The sequence below is a fragment of the Heptranchias perlo genome, chromosome 5 (genome assembly GCF_035084215.1).
Source record: "Heptranchias perlo isolate sHepPer1 chromosome 5, sHepPer1.hap1, whole genome shotgun sequence".
Lineage (NCBI taxonomy): Eukaryota > Metazoa > Chordata > Chondrichthyes > Hexanchiformes > Hexanchidae > Heptranchias > Heptranchias perlo.
Window position 1 is genome coordinate 40,905,009 of NC_090329.1, and position 24,642 is coordinate 40,929,650.

General features: G+C 40.9%; 1 protein-coding gene across 4 annotated transcripts in view; it reads right to left on the reverse strand.

The window, feature by feature from the left end:
• The window catches only part of rock2a (rho-associated, coiled-coil containing protein kinase 2a), a 203,307-nt gene extending 182,472 nt beyond the window's left edge, over positions 1-20,835 (reverse strand). For all 4 annotated transcript variants that reach the window (XM_067984276.1, XM_067984274.1, XM_067984272.1 and 1 more), the window contains exon 1: positions 20,264-20,835. In XM_067984276.1, the coding sequence (XP_067840377.1) occupies positions 20,264-20,356 (93 nt within the window). In that variant the 5' untranslated portion in view covers positions 20,357-20,835. The remainder of the gene's footprint in view (positions 1-20,263) is intronic.
• Positions 20,836-24,642: the final 3,807 nt, after the last annotated feature.

Sequence of the window (24,642 nt, forward strand, 5' to 3'; positions counted from 1 at the left end):
TAAAAAGCCTCTTATACTATCTGTCTTAATTACCTTTGTATCCAAAAATAGAAGTTACTGGCTTTTGGTTTATATTGCTGGACCAGTGGTTCATTGCATGGCCCAATGTACATTTTAGTTACTGGATTCAATATCCTGGAACTCCATTGCCTTATTTTTAAGTGCTGCAACAACTATGAGACATTAAAAGGTATTGAGGAGCTCAGTTTTCCCCAACCTTTTAGCAAAATATCCACTGTCACAGTGAAGCAAAGGCAATAGTCGGAAAATATCTGGACACATTTCAATGATAGGATGGACTAATTCTGGATGTGCTCCAGTGGAGCAATTAAGTAAATTACAAGGAAAATTCAAAAATGGCATGTTAAGCCACATTGTTGAGAAGGATAGAGCTGGCTTTAACACTACAGAAGATTTGCATCATGCAAATTAATTGTGGCAATACTCAATTTCTGTCATTTCCTTCTCTGTAACTGTGAATTTTAAGGGTTCTCTTTCATTTCATGTTAATCTGCCCACCAAGACATTTTCAAAATCTTTATGCCTACTTACACAAAATCTGTCTTGTACTATTACTAATTCAAAACGACAAAATCCTGAATTTCATTTGCTATTTTGTCAAATTCTTGAAATACACAACAACATGCATTTATACAAGAACATAAGAAATAGGAGCAGGAGTCAGCCATCCGGCCTGCTCGGTCATTCAACAAGATCATGGCTGATCTTCTACCTCAATGCCATTTTCCTGCACTATCCCCATATCCCTTGATGTATTTAATATCTAGAAATCTATCGATCTATGTTTTGAATGTACTCAATGACTGAGCCTCCACAGCCCTCTGGGGTAGAGAATTCCAAAGATTCACCACCCTCTGAGTGAAGAAATTTCTCCTCATCTCAGTCCTAAATGGCCTACCCCTTATTCTGAGAATGTGACCCCTGGTTCTAGGCTCCCCAGCCAAGGGAAACATCCTCCCTGCATCTACCCTGTCGAGCCCTGTAAGAATTTTGTATGTTTCAATGAGATCACCTCTCATTCTTCTAAACTCTAGTGAATACAAGCCTAGTCTACTCAATCTCTCCTCATAGGACAATCCCGCCATCCCAGGAATCAGTCTGGTGAACCTTCGTTGCACTCCCTCTATGGCAAGTATATCCTTTCTTAGGTAAGGAGACCAAAATTGTACACAATACTCCAGGTGCGGTCTCACCAAGGTCCTATATAATTGCAATAAGACATCTTTACTCCTGTACTCAAATCCTCTTGTAATAAAGGCCAACTTACCATTTGCCTTCCTAACTGCTTGCTGCACCTGCATGTTAGCTTTCAGTGACTCGTGTACAAGGACACCCAGGTCCCTTTGAACATCAACATTTCCCAATCTCTCACCATTTAAATAATACTCTGCATTTCTGTTTTTCCTTCCAAAGTGGATAACTTCACATTTTTCCACATTATATTCCATCTGCCATGTTCTTGCCCACACACTTTGCCTGTCTACATCCCCTTGAAGCCTCTTTGCATCTTCCTCACAACTCACATGCCCACCTAGTTTTGTGCCACCAGCATAAATATTACATTTGGTCCCCTCATCTAAATCATTGATATAGATTGTGAATAGCTGGGGCCCAGGCACCGATCCCTGCGGTACCTCACTAGTCACAGTCTGCCAACCTGAAAAAGACTCGTTTATTCCTACTCTCTCTTTTCTTCTGTTAACCAATTCTCAATCCATGCCAGTATATTACCCCCAATTCCATGTGCTCCAACTTTGTTCACCAACCTCCTGTGTAGGACCTTATCAAAAACCTTCTGAAAATCCAAATACACCATATCCACTGGTTCCCCCTTATCTGTAACACCTTTAAAGTAGAAAAATACCCCACGGCACTTCTCAGAGGTGTAATCAAACAAAATTGAACTCCAAGCCAAAGCAGGAGATATTAGGAGGTGTGACCAAAATGTTGGTCAAAGTGTGTTTTGAGGAGGGTCTTAAAAGGAGAGGGAAGTGGAGAGGCAGAGGGGTTTAGGGAGGAAATTCCAGAGAATGTGGCCTAAAGGGGGATGCACAAAAGGCCGAAATCTGAGAAACCGAATCCCAGGAAGGGGGTGGGGATGGTGGGATTGTAAGGTTGGAAGGAATTAGAGACCACGAAGCAATTTAAACTCAAGGATGATAATTTTTAAACTGAAAGTGTTAGGGAACCTGAAGCTAATGTGCAACAGCAAGAACAGGGGTGTCAGGTATGTGGGACCTAGTACGGAATAGGATATGAGCAGCAAATTTTTGGATAAGATGAAGTTTACAGAGGGTTGAGAATGAGAAACCAGCCAAGACAGCTTTGGGATAGTCGAGTCTGAAGGTAACAAAGGCATGGATGAGGGTTTTAGTTACAGATGGGCTGGGGCATGGCGAGGAGGCAATGTTATGAAGGTGGAGACGGTCTTCGTGATCACATGGGGTCAGAGCTCAGCTTTGGGATGATCAGGTCGCAGGGAATGGAAAAAGTGGTTCAGCCTGAGATAATAGCTGGGCAGGCGAATGGAATCGGAGGGAAGGGACCAGAGTTGGCTGCATATATTGACACCCCTATCAATCACGCCTGGAGACCACACTGCTTAAGTGACCAGGATTGATTTTACGCACATAATTTGTATTATGTAACACTCACTCTCCACTCACTGCATTTTGCTGGAGAAATAACCCTGTTTTTAATTGGGAGATGTTGCTGTAGTCGAGACCTGGCATAAACAAGGGCAGGATTGGGTACTAAATATTCCTGGATACAAGGTGCTCAGGAAAGATAGGGAAGAAAAAAAGAGGGGGGGGGGGCAGTAGCAGTATTGATTAAGGAGAATATTGCATTGCTGGAAAGACAGGATGCCCTTGAGGGGTCAAAGACAGAATCTATTTGGGTACAGTTAAGAAACAATAGCGACGCCATTACACTACTGGGTTTATTCTACAGGCCACCAACTAGTGGGAAGGAAATAGTGGAGCAAATTTGCAGGGAAATTACACAGAGGTGCAAGAACTATAGAGTAGTGATAATGGGGGACTTCAACTATGCTAATATAGACTGGGATAGTAATAGTGTTAATGGCAAAGAGGGGGAGGAATTTCTGAAGTGTGTTCAGAAGAACTTTCTTGATCAATATGTTTCCAGCCCAATGAGGAAGGAGGCATTGCTGGATCTAGTTCTGGGGATTGAAGTGGGTCAAGTGGAACAATTGCCAGTGGGGGAACATTTAGGGAACAGTGATCATAGTATCATAAAGGTTTAGATTAGTTATGGAAAAGGACAAGGAGCAATCTAGAGTGAAAATACTTAATTAAAGGAGGGCCAATTTCAGTGGGTTGAGAACGGATCCAGCCTGGGTAAAATGGAATCAAAGATTGGCAGGCAAAACTGTAATCAAACAATGGGCGGCCTTTAAAGAGGGGATTGTTCGGGTACAGTCTAGGTACATTCCCACAAGGGGGAAAAGGTACGGCAAATAAAGCCAGAGCGCTCTGGATGACAAAAGAGATAGAGAGCAAGATTAAGCAGAAAAAGGGGGCATATGAAAGATGTGTGAGGTTGATAATACAAGTGAGAATCAGGCTGAATATAGAAAGTAAAGAGGAAAGTGAAAAAGGAAATAAGAGGGGTAGAGAGTAAGAGGATAGACCGGCGGCTGACATAAAAGGGAATCCAAAAATCTTCTATAGGTGTATAAATAGTAAAAAAGAGTTGTAAAAGGAGGGATGGAGCCGATTAGGGACCAAAAAGGAGACCTACGCATAGAGGCAGAGGGCATGGCTGAAGTACTAAATGAATACTTTGCATCTGTCTTTACCAAGGAAGAAGATGCTGCCAAAGTCACAGATACTGGATGAGCTAAAAATTGATTAAAAAAGAGGAGGTACTAGAAAGGCTAGGTTTACTTAAAGTAGATAAGTCATCTGGTCCAGATGGGATGCATCCTAGGTTGCTGAGAGAAGTAAGGATGGAAATTGTGCCCTGTACTTCTGAACACACTTCAGAATCTTCCAATCCTTCTTAGATATGGGGGTAATGCTAGAGGTCTGGAGAATTGCAAATGTTACACCCTTGTTCAAAAAAGGGTGTAAGGATAAACCCGACAACTACAGCCAGTCAGTTTAACCTCTGTGGTGGGGAAGCTTTTAGAAATGATAATCTGGGACAAAATTAATAGTGTGGATTAATAAAGGAAAGCCAGCACAGATTTGTTAAAGGCAAATTGTGTTTAACTAACTTGATTGAGTTTTTTGATGAGGTAATAGGGTTGATGAAGGCAATGAGGTTAATGTTGTGTATAGGGACTTCCAAAAGGCGTTTGATAAAGTGCCACATAATAGGCCTGTCAGCAAAATTGAAACCCATGGAATAAAAGAGGCAGTAGCAGGATGGATGCGAAATTGGCTAAGTGACAGGAAACAGAAAGTAGTGGCAAATGGTTGTTTTTTGGATTGGAAGGAAGGTATACAGTGGTGTTACCCGGGGGTTGGTACTAGGAGCACTGCCATATATATATATATATATATATATATATTGATTACTTCGACTTGAGTGTACAGGGCACAATTTCAAAATTTGCAGATGACACAAAACTTGGAAGTGTAGTAAACAGTGAGGAGGATAGTAATAGACTCCAAGAAGACATAGACAGGCTGGCAGAATGGGCGGACACATGGCAGATGAAATTTAACGCAGAGAAGTGCAAAGTAATACATTTTGGCAGGAAGAATGAGGAGAGACAACAAACTAAATGGTACAATTCTAAAGGGGGTGCCGGAACAGAGAAACCTCTGGGTATATGTGCGCAAATCTTTGACGTGGCAGGACAGGCTCAGAAAGCAGTTAAAAAATGTTTATAAATAGAGGCATAGAGTACAAAAGCAAGGAAGTTATGTTGAACCTTTATAAAACACTGGTTTCAGCCACAGCTGGGCTAGTGTGTCCAATTCTGGGCCCCTCGCTTTAGGAAGGATGTGATGGGCTTTGAGAGGGTGGAGAAAAGATTTACTAGAATGGTTCCAGGGATGAGGGACTTCAATTATGTGGATAGACTGGAGAAGCTGGGGTTGTTCTCCTTACAGCAGAGAAGGTTGAGAGGAGATTTGATAAAAGTATTCAAATCATGAAGGGTTTAGATAAATTAAATGAAGAAAAACTGTTCCCATTGGCAGAAGGGTTGAGAACCAGAGGACTCAGATTTAAGGTGATTGGCAAAAGAACCAAAGGCGACATGAGGAAAAACATTTACACACAGTGAGTAGTTATGATCTGGAATGCACTGCCTGAAAGGGTGGTGGATGCAGATTCAATCATGACTTTCAAAAAGGAATTGGATAATTCTTGAAGGGAAGAAATTTGCAGGGCTACGGGGAAAGAGCGGGGAACTGGATTACTCTTACAAAGAGCCGGCACGGGCTCAATGGGCCAAATGTCCTCCTTCTGTGCTGTAACCATACTATGATTCTAGCTTCGGTCACGAGTTCTGTTGCTGTAGTTCATAGAGACTCTTTTCAAATAGACTCTGTTTGCTGAGTAAATAGACTGTGTGTGCCGTATAAGAGACTGTTGGCTGTAAGTTCTGCCCTAAGTCCCGTCCCACCTCCAGCTCATTGGCTGACACAATGGTGTCAATGGACACTGTTCAGAGTTTGTGGCAGGGGCTGAATACTATGCTTATAATCTAAAGGTGTGCTTTTTTGACAGATTTTCTGTACATGGCCTAATATAGTAGTGTTTTTGATTTGTAACACTTCAAAGAAATTATTAAAAAAAGGTAGAACTTCTCCATGAACTGCCATTTGCAGAAAATATGGTACATGACCTATTGTTGGTCACATACATAAAACAGTGCGTAATATGTTTTGTTGAAAGTCCTATTCCTAGCTGCCTAATGGCCCTCTGGGTACGACAGCACCCAAAACAGTAGAGTACAATCTCGATTATTTTCTGCCATAACAGAAAGTATCCCAAGAGATGAACACGTGCCTTGGAGCCCTGACCTCAACTAGTCTCATGATCCCACGCCACTTAATCTGATTTCACCTGAAGTTGCAGCTCAGTGTGCATATAGATTACAACAAAGTGAATTATGAAGCAACTGAATGGAAATCGCAGCCAACAGTTAAACAACAAAATCTGACACAAAGCTACAACTCCATCACTACTTTCAAACTGATGGACCATTTGGAAGTTAACAGCAGTTCCATTACTTTAGAAAGGGCAATGGGATGATAGCTTGAAGGGTAAGAGCATTTTTTATTTCATGCTTAATTATGTTTTTATGTTCTTACAGCAGCACAGTGAATTAGTGATTACATCATTTCATGTTATGTACCTGTAATCTGTAAGTCATTACCATTCCCCTGTGGCCTAGTGGCAAATGTAAAACTTGGTGCATCACTGAGCCAGACACACCAGACTCGATCCCTGGTCTGTGATAACTTAATTTGAAAAGTAAATCAACTTATCAGAGATCCCTACCAGAAAGAATGCATAAGTGAGGACAGGATCAGAGTTGGATGTGATTGAACCCCTCCAACACTCACTGGTGAAACTCACATTTGAAGAATGCCCACTTGAGAAAAGTACAGGAAGACTGATGACACTCATGGAATGCACACCAGCATACGGCAATGTCTTTAAAGAAGAAGGGGAGACAAAAGGAAAACCTATGTGGTATAATATATTTTTTAAACCCTCAAGGATGTAAGAATAGTGCTCACTTAAACTGAAGTATTTGGTATTAAGGGATATGGGGCTAACAAAAATCTATCAATCTCAGATTTAAAATCAACAATTGAGCTAGCATCAACTGCCATTTGTGGTAGAGTTTTCCAAACTTCTACCACCCTTTGCGTGTAGAAATATTTCCTAACTTCACTCCTGGATCTAATTTTTAGGCTATGTCCCCTAGTCCTAGACTCCCCAACCAGCAGAAATAGTTTCTCCTTAATATCTTGAAAACTATAATCAAATCATCCCTTAATCTTCTAAATTCCTGGGAATGCAACCCTAATTTGTGTAATCTCGCCTCGTAATTTAACCCTTGGAGTCCAGGTATCATTCTAGTAAATCTGCACTGCACTCCCTCCAAGGCCAATATATCCTTCCTAAGGTGCAGTGCCCAGAACTGAACACAGTATTCCAGGTGTGGTCCAACTAGGGCTTTGTATAGCTATAGCATAACTTCTACTCCCTTTGTATTCTAGTCCTCTGGATATAAAGGCCAGCATTCCATTAGCCTTTTTGATGATTTTCTGTTCCTGTCCATGACATTTTAATGATCTATGTACATGGATCCCTAAGTCCCTTTGGACCACCACTGTTTCGAGCTTTCCACCATTTAGAGAAAACTCTAATCTATCTTTTTTAGGTCCAAGGAGGATAACTTCACACTTGACTACATTGAAATCCATTTGTCACAGTTTTTCCCATTCACAATCTATTAATATCTCTCTAATTTTATGCTTCCATCTACACTTATTACAATGTTACCTATCTTTGTGTCATCGGCAAATTTGGATATGTGGCTCTCTATCTCGTCATCTAAGTCATTAATAAATACAGTGAATAATTGAGGCCCCAACACAGACCACTAGTCACATCCTGTCAATTTGAGTACCTGCCCATTATCCCTACTCACTGTCTCCTGCCACTCAGTCAATTTCCTAACCAGGTCAATAATTTGCCCTCAATTCCATGAGCTTCAACTTTAGCTAACAGGTCTCTTATGAGAGACTTTATCAAATGCCTTCTGGAAGTCCACATAAACAACATCCATAGACATTCCCCTGTCCACTACTTTGAATTTTTTGAAGAGATGACTAAATCAGGTTCGTCAGGCATCACCTACCCTTTACAAATCCATGCTGGCTCTCCCTGATTGAATACCTTGAAAATTTTCAGCCAATCACTATCTTTAATTATAGATTCTAGTAATTCTGAAAGCTCCAAACACATTCCAAATAGGACAAGCCCAAAAAGTGAACTTGAGTTTCTAATTGCATCCAATGTAATATTTTACGACGGGTATGTTTTCTTCATGTTCCTCGGATCTATAATGTAGCTCTTGCTTATGTTATTACTTATCAATTTTAAATACATGTAGAGTTGTCAATTATAACATTTATAACTACAAATACTTACATTTATTTAGCACCTTATGGAGTCTCTCAAACGTTTCATAGCACTTTTAATTTGATTTATGAGAATGGGTCTGGGGATCCTCTTCGGGTTGATCTTGTGTGCAATATTGTGTGGATAATGAGGCATCAGAAGTAACCATCTTGAATAAACACATAAATCATACTGCTGCCAGGTCTTCAGCGCCATTATTATTCAATAAGTGGCAGCAGCGTGAACTCTGGCTTAAATGCAGCAAATTTGTAATCGCCATTGATTTTAATTGGGGGGGGGGCGGGGAAGAATAGAGACAGAGGTATAATAATTCGCTGTTCAACTTTTTCAGCGAGGGTCTCTATGGAGCAGCGCAAAAGTCCTAGCAAATTATGGCATGGCGTAGGTAATGGCCTAAGTCGCTCACACATAATTTCCTGGAATTTCTGCACCTCAATAATGGCGTAGACCATATATTTTCAGCAAATTCAGGCCCATACTCACAGCAACCCACAAACAAAATAGCCCCGATACAGCCACAAAATGCTGGCTGATAAGATGAAGAAGACCAGCACCAAATAAAGTGGAAGTTGATTACTTTATTTTCAGTGCTGCAGCTGGTATCCCACAATAAGTACAGTAATCTACCTCCACTCCATGCAGCACCATTCTCCTGTGCCACTTTAACCAATGTAGGTCTCGTGTCTCACTTTATACTCCCCTCCACCATGAAATAAATTTCTCACGAAAGTAAAAAGCTACAGATGCTGGAAATCAAACAAAAACAGAAAATGGTACTCAGCAGGTCAGGCAGCTGTGGACATAAATTACCAGGTAATGCTTCAGGTCATAAATCTTATTGTACAGGAGCATATGCAATATATATTAAAGAAAGAAAGAACTTGCATTAATGCAGCTCCTTTCATGACCTCAAGATGTCCCAAAGTGCTTCACAGCCAATTAAGTACTTCTGAATTGTAGTCACTGTTGTAATATAGGGTTCTTCGTAATCAGAAGATAAGATGGCTTGAATTTGTTTTACTTTTTTTGGTGTTATTGTAAAGTTTTTTTTTAAAATGTAACCCGAATTCTTAGGGCCCAAGTATTTCTAGAGTTTAGCACGGTGCTCCTGGTTCACATTAAGCGCTGTATTGATATTGACAGAAGGGGAAAAATATAAAATTCAAATTCTCAAGAAGGTCCAATAACTCATAGTTGTGGAGCTGAACTGTGAAATAAAAAAAGGAAATCCAGCTAATATGTCACTAGAAATACACAGCATCACACACAAAGTTGAAACTTGCGGCAAAAAATTAACATAGGGAATGGGACTAATTGGATATCTCTTTCCAAGAGCCAGCACAGGCACGATGGGCCAACTGGCCCCCTCAGCCTGTGCTGAACCTACTAGAATAGGCATAAGCTAACTTATCCCTCAAGTAATTTCAATGATAACTGTTAATGTGGCTGAAAGGAGTGAGCAAAAAAAACTATATAAAAAAAATTAAACTGCAGCTCCAGTGGTTTGATACACTAACTTAGCCATACAAACTAGGGGTGATCTAGGTTCCGTTTCCAGCCTGTTCTAAATTAACTTATTTCAGTTGGGATGGTAATGGGTTGCTGAAATTAACTTATCTGACCTGATCTAATCTAGAGAAGAAAAAAATCTCAGTCATAGTTTCCACCTCTAAATGTTATCTACCAACATCTGCTAGAAACTTGTGTGTGTAGACATTGGGTGAAACCAGGATGCTACCTGCCAGGCAGGACTCACTATGAGGTTAATACATGAAGAATGATCACTTGGGAGGGTGAGTACAGTATCAAAGGTTGCAACCTGTGAAATCAAATCTCAGTACAAGTCATTGTCTTCAGGAGAGGAGGGAAGAAAAGGAAAAATTAAAGCGGAAAAGTGCACACAACAACATGTAGCATGGATGCACAGTGTGTTCGCACGTGAATACATGAAAAAAACTTGAAAAGCCATGTCAAAAGAAGCCACATACAAAGTATGTTCCTTTCGAACAGTTTGAAATGTGGCCAGGGTGCAAACTGTTGCCATGTTTTTTCACCACCAGCATTTGTTGCTCTCCATAAGAGCATAAGAGATAGGAGCAAGGGTAGGCCATTCGGCCCCTCGAGCCTGCTGTGCCATTTAATGAGATCATGGCTGATCTGATTCTTACCTCAATTCCACTTTCCCACCCTTTCCCCATATCCTTTGACTCCCTTGCTGATCAAAAATTTGTCTAACTCAGCCTTGAATGTATTCAATGACTCAGCCTCCACAGCTTTTTGGGGTAAAGAATTCCAAATATTCACGATCCTCTGGGAGAAGAAATTCCTCCTCATTTCCATCTTAAATGGGTGACCCCTTATTCCGAGACTCTCAGATTTGCTCTCCTTTGCTGTGAAACTATCTCAGAGTATAAAAGATAGTTTTAAAACAGGAGTGAGAAAAATAACTGTGCCTTGTCATCTTAGTACTTGCATAAATCAGTGGTCTTCTTAAAAAAAAAGTGTATATCAATGCTGTGCTTTGTGCAGACATCCACTAGGAATAGGATTGAGACTGCTCAAACTACTTCCATTAAGGACACTTATAACAAGCAAAAAAGGAGATTTTCATCCCATCAGTTCAGGCATGATCAGAATCCTGTAAATGAACAGGTGCATTAATGTTATGTTAACCATTTCCTCAATTTAAAAAAAAATAATTTTCTCCCATTCTCTCCTGAACCTAGAGTACAGTTCCACAGGTACCAACCACCCTTTTGTGCCTTCCCTTTGTCTAAGTTTGCCTGAAGAGTGACTACGAATATCACCAGATTATTTGACCACATAGATCATCACAACAAAGCTGCGTTCTGTGGTCAAAAAATATGCATTAACCTGTATTTTCCAGAAGGGTCACTATTTATCAACCAGAAGCAGAAACCTTGGCTACTTTTTCCCCCTCTGTAACCCAAGTGCATCAAGGTCAACTGTGCTAAGTCTACTCTGTCAACCAGTTCAAATAACTCAACTGAAACTAGAAATCCAACTTGGACTTTCTTGGTCTGTTATGGCTCAGTTCCACCTGGAGCATTGCATATCACCACCATCCAGAAAGCCCAGTCCCTTAACTTTCTAAAAATACCAATGTAAAGAATAAGCCACAGAGCTGGTAAGTCCCCTAAAAATTGCTTCCAGTGCAGTTGGACTATTGTTGAGTCTTTTTTGGGTACCAAACTTCAATTTTACATCTGTCACAATTATAGCAGCAGGAAAGCAAAGTCAACTTCACTTCTTCTAACACAAACTATTCAAAAGAGTGAATTTCATTAACTCTCTACATTGCAAGATTCATAAGTCACAAATGGGAGCCAACTCATCTGAAGATTTTTTTCATCAGGCTCCAATTTAGCAGTGCAAACAAGGTTACGAGGTTATTATAGAATAGTAAAAAATCATATAGTCGATTTTGTAACGTAGACTTACATTCACTATACAGCTTGAACACATTTTACTCCCCATATATAACTTAGTATATAAGTCACAACTTATACAGATTTTGTTGATTTGTACATCTGGGGAAGAGTTCATTAGTGAGTTTTATTGATGTATAAAATGATACTTTTTCCAACTAGCTGGCATTAGTCACAGATACAACTTTTGCATCACCGTGACCAGATAATCAAAGACGTTAACAGCACACAGCACAGGAAGCCATTCAACCCATCATGTCTGTGCTGGGTCTGCACAGTTGCAATTCAGAGCTAATCCTTTTCTCTCTCCATTTGCTTCAAATATTTTATCTAATCTTCCCTTAAGAGATGCAATGGTCTCTATATCAAATACTCCCTTTTAATAAAGCTTTTCATACTCCAACCCTCTACGTAAAACAAATTTTTCCTAATCTCTCGCCATACTTTGTGACAATTTTAATTTGATGATCCCTTGTTACTGACACCCAACGAGAGGAAATAGTCTTTCCCTGTTCACCTTCATAATTTTAAAAACCTCTATTAAATCTCCTCTTAGCCATCTCTGCTCCAATGAAAACAGTCCTCATAACTATAGTTTCCTATCCCTGCTAAATCTATGCTGTAAGCCCTGTGGCTTCAGTATCCTTTCTACAATGGGGCATTCGAAGCTGCAGACAGTACTTGAACTATGGCCGAACCAGTGTAGAAATTTACCATTATTTGTGCCGACTTGCATTTTTTGCAAAACCCAAAATGCCAGGGTCCTTTAGTTTTATCTACCTGCACTCACACTTTGAAGGAATTACGTATTCCAACCCTAGGTTTCCGTGTTCACCTAAACCCTTCAGCATCCAAGTGTACACTCCCATTCTTCGTTTTTTCCTCCCAATAAGCATTACCTCACTGTTGTCAACATCAAATTGCATCTTCCACCTGCGTGCCCATTCTGCTAACTTGTCTATGTCTTCCTAAAATCTTTTACAGTCCTCTGCACTGTTTGCCACACCTAATACTTTTGTGTCATTAGCAAATTTAGAAATTCCCTATACCCAAGTCCAAATCATCTATATGTACACAGAAAACAAAAGCACTGACCCCTGGAAAGAAGAAAAAATAAACTTGCATTTATATATGCCTTTCACAACCTCAGGATATCCCAAAGTGGTTTACAACCAATGAAGTACTTTTGAAGCATAGTCATTGTTGTAATGTATGGAAACATGACAACCAATTTGTGCATATCAAGGTCCTATAAGCAGCAATGAGATTAATGACCAGATTATCTGTTTTAGTGATGTTGCTTGAGGAATAAATATTAGCCAGGGCACCGGGGAAAATTCTCCTGTTCTTCTTTAAACAGTATCACGGGATCTTTTACGTCCACCCAGGATGACAGACAGGGCCTCGGTTTAACATCCTATCCGAAAGATGGCACTCCCTCAGCTGTGCAATGAATTGTCAATCTAGGTAGAATCATGGAAAGGTTACAGCACGGAAAGAGGCCATTCGGCCCATCGAGTCCACGCCGGCTCTATGCAAGAGCAATTCAGCTAGTCCCACTCCCCTGCCTTATCCCGTAGCCCTGCAAATTTTTTTACTTTCAAGTACTTATCCAGTTCCCTTTTGAAGGTCACGATTGAATCTGCCTCCACCACCCCTTCAGGCAGAGCTTTCCAGATCACAACCACTCGCTGTGTAAAGAAGTTTTTCCTCATGTCACCTTTGGTTCTTTTGCCAATCACCTTAAATCTATGCTTTCTGGTTCTCGACCCTTCTGCCAATGGGAACAGTTTCTCTCTCTCTACTCTGTCTGAACCCTTTATGATTTTGAATACCTCTATCAAATCTCCTCGCAACCTTCTCTGTTCTCAGGAAAACAACCCCAGCTTCTCCAGTCTATCCACATAACTAAAGTCCCTCATTCCTGGAATCATTCTAGTAAATCTCTTCTGCACCCTCTTGAAAAAATGCTCAAGTCTCTGGCTTTCTACCACTGAGCCTAGGCTGATATTTATATCAACCAACTTTCTATCAATACTGCTACATTCCCACTTATACTGTACGCCTAATTTTTTTTCTCAAGTGCCTATTGTGAGACATCTTACTGACCAATAAAGCAGATTTTCCCTAGGCCCTTACAACTCAAAAAGAGATGCACCCTTTCAATCTTGCAAACATTGGTTCCAAAGATAAAGTGAGTATTCTAAACCAACCTCTATCTTTAGGAATACATCAAACCTAGGGTGATAATGTGGGAAATTAATTTTGACAAAAAGATAACTAAGCATATTGTGTCTTTGGAACTCAACATGCAGGTATGCTCTTTATTTGCACAAAATGGTTTAATTTCAAATTTGACCTTTGATTTATTCAGTGAAGTTAACCAACATACTTAAAATACATAAAAAGAAAAGTTCAGACAAGGGGTCTTGCACCTGAAATGGTAACCTGCCATTCTTTTCACAGATGCTGACTAATCCAATATGTATTTTAAGTAAAAGTTGGAAATACGAAGTCTCAGGAAACCATTAATGTTCGTTTTAAAGTAAGATGAATGGTATATTGTTAAAACCTAACTTAATATATGAAGAACTTCACATATATGTAAGTGACAACACAAACAGGCCATTCGGCTCAACAAGTCCGTGTCAGCATTTACCCTCCATGCAATCTAACAGTTCTAATTACATTTACCCACCCTGCTCCCATATGTCTTCATTCAGCTGTCCAATCTAATCTTGAATGTTGACATAGTTTCTTCCCCAACCACTAACCGTAGAAGTGAATTCCACATCCTCACGACTTCTGAGTTAAGAAGCTGCTCCTGCCCTGTTCTCAATCTCTTACATTTAATCTTGTATCTATGGGTCCTCATTCTTGACCTCTCAACTACCAGAAACAATCTGCTTCAATCTACCCTTTCATAATTTTAAATATCTCTATCATACCATCCCATAATTGCCATTGTTCAACAAAAAAAAAACTAATTTTTCAAGTCTTTTCTCTTATTTGTATTTCCTCATACCAGGCAACATCCTAGTGAATCTGGTTGTACCCTCTCTAAAACCTCAATATCCTTCTAATATATTCATGAAAAATATTTTAAAAGTGACAGTGGCAAGGTACCACAGAGTCTCCAAAGCACTGTGTCATGAAGTGGTAGGTCAAGATTCATGCATTAGCAAGTGCCACATCAGTTAATGATCTTAGTTATGCCAGTATGAGTAGACGCGAGACAGAGACGGGGTGATTCCTCACAGCAAGGTAGGGCTTCCCAATCCTTTCTCTCATATTTCTGAAGTACAAAGGCTGGGAAATAGGTTATTTGCCCAATCAGGTAGAAATGGAACAGGAAAGGAGTCCACAAAGTTGGAGAAAAGTGATCAATACGTTATAAAATAAAAGTGATTGAAGTTAAAGATCACAGCATTCCAAACTTATTGACAGAACTGAAGTTTAAAGAAATACATCAAAAGCAAAATACTGCGGATGCTAGAAATCTGAAATAAAGCAGAAAACGCTGGAGAAGCTTAACAAGTCAAGCAGCATCTGTGGAGAAAGAAACAGAGTTAACGTTTCAGGTCGAAGGCCTTTCGTCAGAACTGGAAGATGTTAAAAGAGTTAAAATTTTTGAGCAAGTACAGAGCACTAGTGATTAATTGACAAAAGGGATGATGATGCAAGGCAAGGAAGGTGGTAATGGGACAGGTTAAGAAACAAAAGATTGATCAGGAGTAGCTGTAAATGGCAGCAGCAGAACCATTACCAGCACTAGCTGACCGAAAAAATGGGAGCAGTGGTGATGATCTGAAGTTATCAATATTGAGTCCGGAAGGTTGTAAAGTGCCTAAACCAAAAATGAGGTGCTGTTCCTCGAGCTTACGTTGAGCTTCATTGGAACAGTGTAAGGGGTCGAGGACAGAGAAGTCACAGTGGGAGTGGGAATTAAAATGGCAAGCGACCAGGTCAGGGTCACGCTTGCAGACAGAGTGGAGGCGTTCAGCAAAGGATCACCCAGTCTGTGTTTGGTCTCCGCAATGTAGAGGAGACCACATTGTGTGCAGCGGATACAGTATACTAAATTGAAAGAAGTACAAGTAAACTGCTGTTTCACCTGGAAGAAGTGTTTGGGGCCCTGGACAGCGAGAAGGGAGGAGGTGAAGGGGCAGGTGTTTCAACACCTGCGCTCGCACGGGAAGGTGCCATGGGGGAGGAGAGCAGGTGTTGGGGGTGATGGAAGAGTGGACTCGGGTGTCGTGGAGGGAGCGGTCACTTTGGAATGCTGAAAGGGGAGGGGAGGGGGAAGATGTGTTTGGTGGTGGGATCGCGATGGAGGGGGCGGAAAATGATACGTTGAATGTGGAGGCTGGTGGGATGGAAGGTGAGGACAAGGGGGACCCTATCATGGTTCTGGGAGGGAAGGGAAGGGGTGAAGGCAGAAGTGCGGGAAATAGGATGGACACGGTCGAGGGCCCCGTCAACTACAGTGGAGGGGAATCCTCGATTGAGGAATAAGGAAGATGTATCAAAAGCGGAAGGTGGTATCGTCAGAACAGATGCGACGGAGACGGAGAAACTGGGAGATGGGAATAGAGTCCTTACAGGAAGTGGAGTGGGAGGAAGTGTAATCAAGGTAGCTGTGGGAGACTTAATAACAGATATTGGTTGACAGCTATCCCCAGAAACGGAGATAGAGAAGTCAAGGAAGGGAAGAGTCAGAGATGGACCACATGAAGGTGAGAGAAGGATGGAAATTGGAAGCAAAGTTGATGAAATTTTCCAGTTTGGGGAAGACAGCAGGAAACAGCACCAATACAGTCATCAATGTACTGGAAAAAGAGACAAGGGAGGGGACCAGAGTAGGATTGGAACAAGGAATGTTCCACGCATCCCACAAAATAGCTGGGACCCAGATGTGTTCCCATAGCGACACCTTTTATTTGGAGGAAGTGGGTGGAGTCAAAGGAGAAGTTGTTCAACGTAAGAACAAGTTCAGCCAGGCGGAGGAGGGTAGTGGTGGATGGGGACTGGTTGGGCTTCCGTTCAAGGAAGTGGAGGACCCACAGGTGGGGGGGATGGAGGTGTAGAAGGACTGGACGTCCATGGTGAAAAGGAGACGGTTAGGGCCGGGGAACTGGAAACTGTTCAAGTGGCGGAGGGCATCAGAAGGATTGCGGATGTAGGTTGGAGGAGACTAGACAAGGGGAGAACAAAGAATCAAGATAGGAGGAATTAAGTTCCGTCGGGCTAGAACAGGTTGAAACGATGGGTTTCCCAGGGCAGTCCTGTTTGTGGACCTCAGGAAGGAGGCAGAAGCGGGCTGTGCGGGGTGGGGGACTAATTCGCCATTGGTGGGGGTGAAGATCTCCAGAGGAGATGAGGTCAGTGACAGTCTGGGAAGCTATGGCTTGATGTTCGGCGGTGGAGTCATGGTCCAGGGGTAAGTAGGAGGAGGTGTAGGAGAGTTAGCGTTCAGCCTCCCCAAGTTGGAGGTCTGTTCGCCACATAACAGCGCCGCACTTGTCAGCAGGCTTAATGACAATGTCAGGGTTGGACCTGAGAGAACGAAGTGCTGCGAGTTCAAAGGGAGGTAGGTTAGAGTGAGTGAGGGGAGTCGAGAAATTGAGATGGCCAATGGCATGCCGGCAGTTCCCAATGAAAAGATCAAGAGAGGGTAAGAGGTCGAGAGGAACGAGAATTCTGGAGACGGGAGAAAGGGGTCTGTGCAGGGGTGGGGGGGGGGGGGGGAAGGAAGACCCCTGGCCAAAGAAGTGGACACGGAGGCGAAGGAAGAAGAGCTCAGCATTGTGTCGAGCTCGAAATTCATTGAGGTGGGGGCATAAGGGAATGAAGCTAAGGCCTTTGCTGAGGGCAATTTAAAGCCTTTAAAGAATTACAAATTTATTATAGATGAACTAGGAATAAGTCCTTGCACTTACAATTTTAAAACTGACAATTGATTAAAATATTATTTTCAGAAGCTGCAATGGCCCTCAATTTTAGCTTCAATTACTTTTTAAGGGTATTTTCAAGATAGCTAACCCCTATCAAAAGAGTCAACAAGCAGTTCACATAGCCAAATGGAGTAGAACAACTCATCCTTATTGTGTGTGTGGAGGAGAGAGAGAGAGAGAGAGAGATCTCAAATCAGGCTACTACTTGGAGTAAGATTTTTCTTTAATTTGATGACAAATTAAAATAAGTCTCAGAGAGCAACTAGTTTTTATTAAGTGAAATTTCATCAGGAACTTTTCAACTCCCCCTTTGTTAACTTCGATCTTGCTTATGGCACATGTACATGCGTAAGATGATATTTAAGTCTGATATATAAATAGAACAAGTCATGGCCAACAGTGAGATGTGATAACTGACCATAACTCAGAGACAATCTCACAAGTAGAACCATAATTCACCTGATAATCAATGTATATTTTATAAAATCTTCACACTTCAACGCATTCAAAAAAAAATCAGCCTGCATGTACTGTTCCAGAGTTTCTGCCCATCAACACTCTAATGTAAACTAGTGAAGAAAGCCTTTGTGATGTGCTTCCCAAAATATAGTTTCTTGCAAACTTGCTAAAATGTTGTTACTTATCAACAATAAGTTTTTCACTATTATATATAGTGCCAATTTTAAACGCTATATTGTGTCTTGAGTGCATCCATTTCATCAGAAGTAATGCAACAATTTAGAACTCTAATATTTAGTGCTGTAGATTTAACAGGCAAAACAGTTGATGATGGTAGTGTGCACACAGATGTAACTTAAATAAGGACACTTTGCAGATGAGTAGAAAGTGTACTGCAAAGGATAAACTACTTCAAAAGGTCAAGATATATCAAAATTCTAAAAAATATAATTTATATATCATATATTATATCCTTAGAACATGTCATGAAATCTAAACTCAATATCACTGTAGTTCCATTCCCATGGTAGCCTGTCACCTGTCATGACCCCAACCCTCACCACCAAAAGAAAGATATATATCAAATGTAACTTATGTAGAATAGCATGGACAAGAATATTTTAATGATATGAAATCTTAGGGTTAGACAACAAACCACCTAAGCGTTATTCTTACAATTTACATCATCACCTGAACCCTTCCATATTATTACTGCCTTTAAATGCAGCGCTATATAACATATTTAATGTGGACTAATGGTTGACACCTCCAAATTAAAATTCACCAGGACAATTTTTCTTTGAATTTACCCACTCCTACTTATACCTCTTATTTACTTAAATATGTTTATATGCATTTTTAAAATCCATATTTTAGGCAATTGAATTACATAGAATTTGCAGCACAGAAACAGGCCCAACAGGTCCAAACGAGCTTCCTCCTCCCCTACTTCATCTAACCCTATGAGCATATCCTTCTATTCCTTTCTCCCTCACGTGCTTATCCAACTTCCCCATAAATACATCTATGCCAGTCACCTCAACTACTCCTTGTGATAGTGAGTTCTACATTCTAACCGCTCTCTGGGTAAGGAAGTTTCTCCTGAATTCCTTATTAGATTTATTAGTGACTATCTTATATTTATGGCCCCTAATTCTAGTCTCCCCCACAAGTGGAAACATCTTTTCCACATCTACCATATCAAACCCTTTCATAATCTTAAAGACCTCTATTAGGTCACCCTTTAATCTCTTTTCTAGAGAAAAGAGCCCCAGCCTGTTCAATCTTTCCTCATAGGTATAACCTCTCAGTTCTGGTGTCATCCTAGTCAATTTTCTCCAGCGCCTCTATATCCTTTTTATAATGTGGAGACCAGACTGTTCACAATACTCCAAGCATGGTCTAACCATGGTTCTATACAAGTTTAGCATAACTATACAAGTTTATCATAGAACTATCACCATGCTTTATTTCCATAACTAACAATTATCAACCCGTATCACACATACACATATTTTGTGAAAAGCGCCATTTGACATCTCACCTACCGATCAGTCAGTGCAATTTTTAAGCAGTTCACGATTGACAACACTTCCATTCTGTACTCAAGCTTAACTTCAGAAAGCCACCAGAATCTAAAGTATGAACTGCATGCTTTTTTAAAAAGCAATGATCTCATTGCAGTGTTCTGATTTTTCATTCAACAAAACGAAAATCAACTGTCCGTGACAGATTTTATCAGCCAAACCTGAATGATGCTGACCCAAACTTGCTGTCAGGCTACCCAAAAAGACCATCGCTTATGTGGAAAAAGTACACTATTAACCACAATACAAGAGAAGCTTAGACACTTCAATGAACAGATCAACAATCTGAACATTTAGTGTAAAACCACAAAATGCTGCATATTCTTCACGAATTCAATCTTAAGATACTTTTAATATTCAAATCGTGGACTTTTTCCAAAGTCTTCTCCCGTGTTGTTATAATTGTAACAGTTCCCCAGGACGGTCTGTCTGTCCTGAAAATCAAAAAGTTGCGCGAATCCACACTAATGTCTGGTGTTTGCCAATACAATAAAAAAAACACTAAACTTGCAGCTTTTTAAGATCTAAACACGGCCTGTCTGTGGAGGCCGAGACACAGCCTGGCTGCACTGCAAGTAGGGGGGGGGGGGGGGGAAGAGAGAGAGAGGAAAGTTATGTAGGAAAGAAAAACATTTCCCATCTTCGGACTCACCAACAAACTTTCCGCGTTTATTGGAGACTTCGGGTCTCTGATCATTGCTTCGAGCTTTTTCAGCCGCATCTTCAGGTTATCTGTCGACGACATCTCGAAGGTAAATGTAATCCTTTCCCTCTGGTCCAATTCTGATTAAACAATTTTCTCTCAGTGAGGGACTCGGAACACACGCTCACACCCCTCCCCTCCTCTATTTTCCCTCCCTTCCCCTATCGCCGTCTCCTCACAGGCCACGGCAGCCTGGGCCTAAAACAGCTGCCTTTGGGAAGAGAGAGGCAAACGGGAAACTTTGCCACAGACATAAGATAAGCGGATGGCCCGCCGCCGCCGCCGCCGCTGCTGCTGCTGCCTCCTCCTGTTGTCGCTTGTTGCTTGCTGCGAGCTGCTCTGCTGCTCCTCCCTCTCCTCCTCCGCCGCCGCCGCAGACCGCGCCTATCCCGTGGAACGAGGATAACGGCCGCCGTGCCGATTTGAATCGGAAGCCGCGAGGCGATTATTCAGAGCCGATGACAAAAACAACCGCACAGACGTCCTTAACGTCATCGGAATTCGCCTCGCGAAGGCTGACGGGAGGAATGGGCAGAGTTTAAGAATCGTTCAGGGAGTCGCGCACACTGGGAGCTTGTGTGCGCGTGCCCTGCGCCTTTCTCGTTCCACTCTCTGGCGGGCACTGCGAGAGAGAGAGCGCGCATGAGGAGGGCTGAGTGAAGGCGCGCTCCCGCCTTGCCTGGCAACTAACTGGCGGTGTCGTGTTCAGTCGGAGGCAGCCATCTTTAATACAGGCGCCTTTTGTAGCTGACAACGGAAGAACAAATGAGCCCGAGAGCTGAAAGTAGAAACTTCTAATGCTGGAAGTGCAGAGTGGGTTAGTTAGCATCGGGACAAAACGACAGGTTAACTTTACGGGTGTAAACCCTTCGGTCAGAACCAACGAGCCCTTGTGGTTGCTACGGCGCCGCCATGGACAGCTGCACGCAATCGGATTCCTGACCGTCATTTCATTACTGTGTGACAAATGCAGTCGCAATTAAATTATGAAGTCATGGAACGATATTGCTTATAAGACGTGAATAGGGAATTAACTAGTAATGAACAATTTTGTTGTTTTACTGTTGTTTGTTTCATATTATTACCAGTCCGCGTCCCAACATCATTTTGGCTTTTGCATTTCTGCATTTTTAATTTTGCATAATTATATTTTAAATTGGGGAATAATACAGAACCAAGGAACAAAAATGGAGCATCGAAAATATTGAACGGATTTATAGTAATCCTGTCTAATTTTATTCCTCGTATCAAAATTTCTTTACAACTGTGTATCTGCATTTATTCCTTGAGGATAATCATCCATACCAATTAAAACGTAGCTCCGGGGGGGGGCGGGGATGATTTAAATCTAGTTTGTTTTTGAGACTTCAAAACTGAAGTATATCACATTCCTAAATCCTGACATGGTTGTACTGAGGTCAGATCAAAAGTCGTTATGATGTTACTTTGAAGTCTAAAACTAATCTCTGTGGGAAATCATAAGCTTTAGAGAAAACAAGTAAAGTGTGACTACAAATCTATTTTAAGCATGTTTGTAATTTAGAGGGCATTTAATACGATAGTATTTAATATTTTTCAGTGTCTAATCATAATTTTGGAAACAAAATGATTGTGGTCAAACAGCTTTAAGTGACATTGATAGTATTTTTCCCATTTGGTTTGGTTTTGCATTACGTTTTCTCAGTGTAACAATTCCGGGAACTGTGCATGTAACTTTTCAGCCAAAAATTAATAACGGAGCAAAATTAAAATAAACTCAATCTGGAATCTTCATTAAAACATAACATCCAGTGTACGCTTTTTTCGAAGCCATTATCATCGTGCAGAAATAATTGTGACACATACATTTTTTTTGTTTTTGATTACCTAATTGGAGAAAGATTTTTCCTGTCGAAGAACATGTCTATATTACTAAAAGAGAGAAAATAGCTGCCAACTGTCCACCAGCTCGATTTAGAAACGAAATCAGAGCTGTGTGCGCACAACCCAACCTTCCTCGTGAGCAAACCACCGAAGAATGAATTCCCGTGAATTGTCGCGCACTTAGTCACATAGCTAATAAATACTGAGTTAAAGTAGGTATAGTACAGTATTTCTTTCCTCACATGGCTGCTTGCAGCAAAGTTGCCTAAGTACTAAATATAGCGTTAATGAGTAAAATGAAAGCTAACTATAGTTTGATTAAATCAAACTGCGATTATGTTTCGCTTTACACACTGTTACTATATTGAGTACTAACAGGGTAACCTTGTGACAATTTCAGCTTACATTTTACCAGGGTGGCATCAGATCTATTTCAGCATGGATTTTTTTTAGGTGTGCGTTATCTGCCAATTTTTCCAGGTGTGTTATATCATTTTTAGAAGGAAACGACTAACGTTTTAAGTTTATCACTATTAGAGGAAAAGGTGACCAAAGCGGGACGCAGACTTCATCCTTTCTTTTATCCATTCCCTTATCTCATTCTGTTACTTCTTCTGTTTCCTCTATTTTCTTTAATTACATTGTATTATATTACATAAAAAAATAAGCACGAGATAACAACTGTTGTGGGATCTACGAGGAGAGTTTAGAATGAAGAATCGTAGAAAGAAGGACTTCCGACTTCAAAAATGTACTTAACATTTGTTTTTATTAAGTTTTTTTTACACACCCTTGATATATTTAGAACTAACACGAGCAACCTTTTATTGTTTGGGAGATTATGTACAATAATGTATAATAATGTAATGTAAAATTCTGCTGAAGCTTTGCTCAAAATATAAAGTAATTATATACTTATAAGTCTTACTGTCTCCATTTTTATTTTATGTGTGAAAAATAATCAAATATTATTCACAAAACTTTAAATGCAGGCTTAATTGTGTTACATCATTGTTGTATTTCCTTGTTATTCTTTGCTGATTATGTCACCTTTATTTAACCATCTCAAGGGTGCTGGTTTAGCTATCGATTAATTAGTTACTATAAGAATTGTTTGCAGTATGTTGCATAATACATGGTTTATTCTCGGTTTGATCATTTTCATAAGATGTTACTAATTTGGTTATTTGAACCATGTGCTTTCGAATACAGCAACTCTCTAAAACTTGTTCATTTTGCATTACCATCCACAGTCATTATTTAAAAATAAACAACACAGATGCAAAAATAAACGGTGAACTTTTACATTTCAGTGAAACATGTAAATTAGGGACACCTAAGGGATTTGCATCAGGTATCCCTATTTTCAAAATGGTCATTGTATGTACTGTTCAGTAAATTATTTGGGACTGTCAATGAGTGTCCCTTTTTTGACGGTGTCTCTGTATAGGTTTCACTGTATTTCCATATTTAGGATCTTATTCCAAGTTATGGATCAGAATTACTCCTGATAATTAATTACAGTACATTTGATTTTTACTTGTATATCCAAAGAATAAAATCAATTTCTCAACCAAGGAAAGTACATAAAGTAATTGTGAGTAATAATATTTAAGAATAAACATTTAAGGTCACTTAGAAAGTATGGGCGCTAAATTGGGCCATGTAGTGCCCATTGTTTTGGCACTACACGGCCTCTCTGACATCCAAGGTGGTGTCTTGGATGCGCACGCACATTTCCAGCGTGACGTGCGCCGGACGCCATCTTGGTATAGGAGTTAGCGCATGCACAAATATCGAATGCTGAAAGTATGCAAAGTAGGGAGAAAATGCAAGCAATCAGTGTGCAACGCTGATTTAAAGTGATAGACACCATTTTGGACCTTAACGCTCAAATCAATGCACAGTCTTAACCCCAACCATCTGAACATGTCTTACAGTGCCTGAAGGTGCCCCACCAGCATTATTTAAAGGGCCATGCAGGTTAGTTGCTGGATTATTGCTTCTGGCTGCTGGTGGAGTAGGAAGTGTTTTTTGAAGCTCCCTATTCTTACTGAGAGTTCCTAGAGTACATTTGAGGGCGGTTTGGCAGGTACTGCCTTATGGTTCGGAAAGTTACAACCGTGGTTGAAAAACATTCCTGGCAACCATGGGTGGTCTGCTAGGGCTCCCGCTGGGCATTGAGCATGACTGGGAGCATGCAGAGAGGCCACACATAGCATGTCAAGCTGCGAGGAGGTGCAGAGCAGTAAGCAGGAGGCCCTACCCAATGAGGGCCTTCTGGGACCAATTCTCTTACCTCAACATGACCGAGGAGGATTGCATCCAACGCCTGAGGTTCACCAAGGAAGCCGTGACCAAGATCTGTCAACTGGTGCGGCCACAACTGCAGCCTCAGAGCAGGACAAGCCTGTGGCTGTGAAGGTCACCGTGGAGCTGAATTTCTACAGCTCAGGATCATTTCA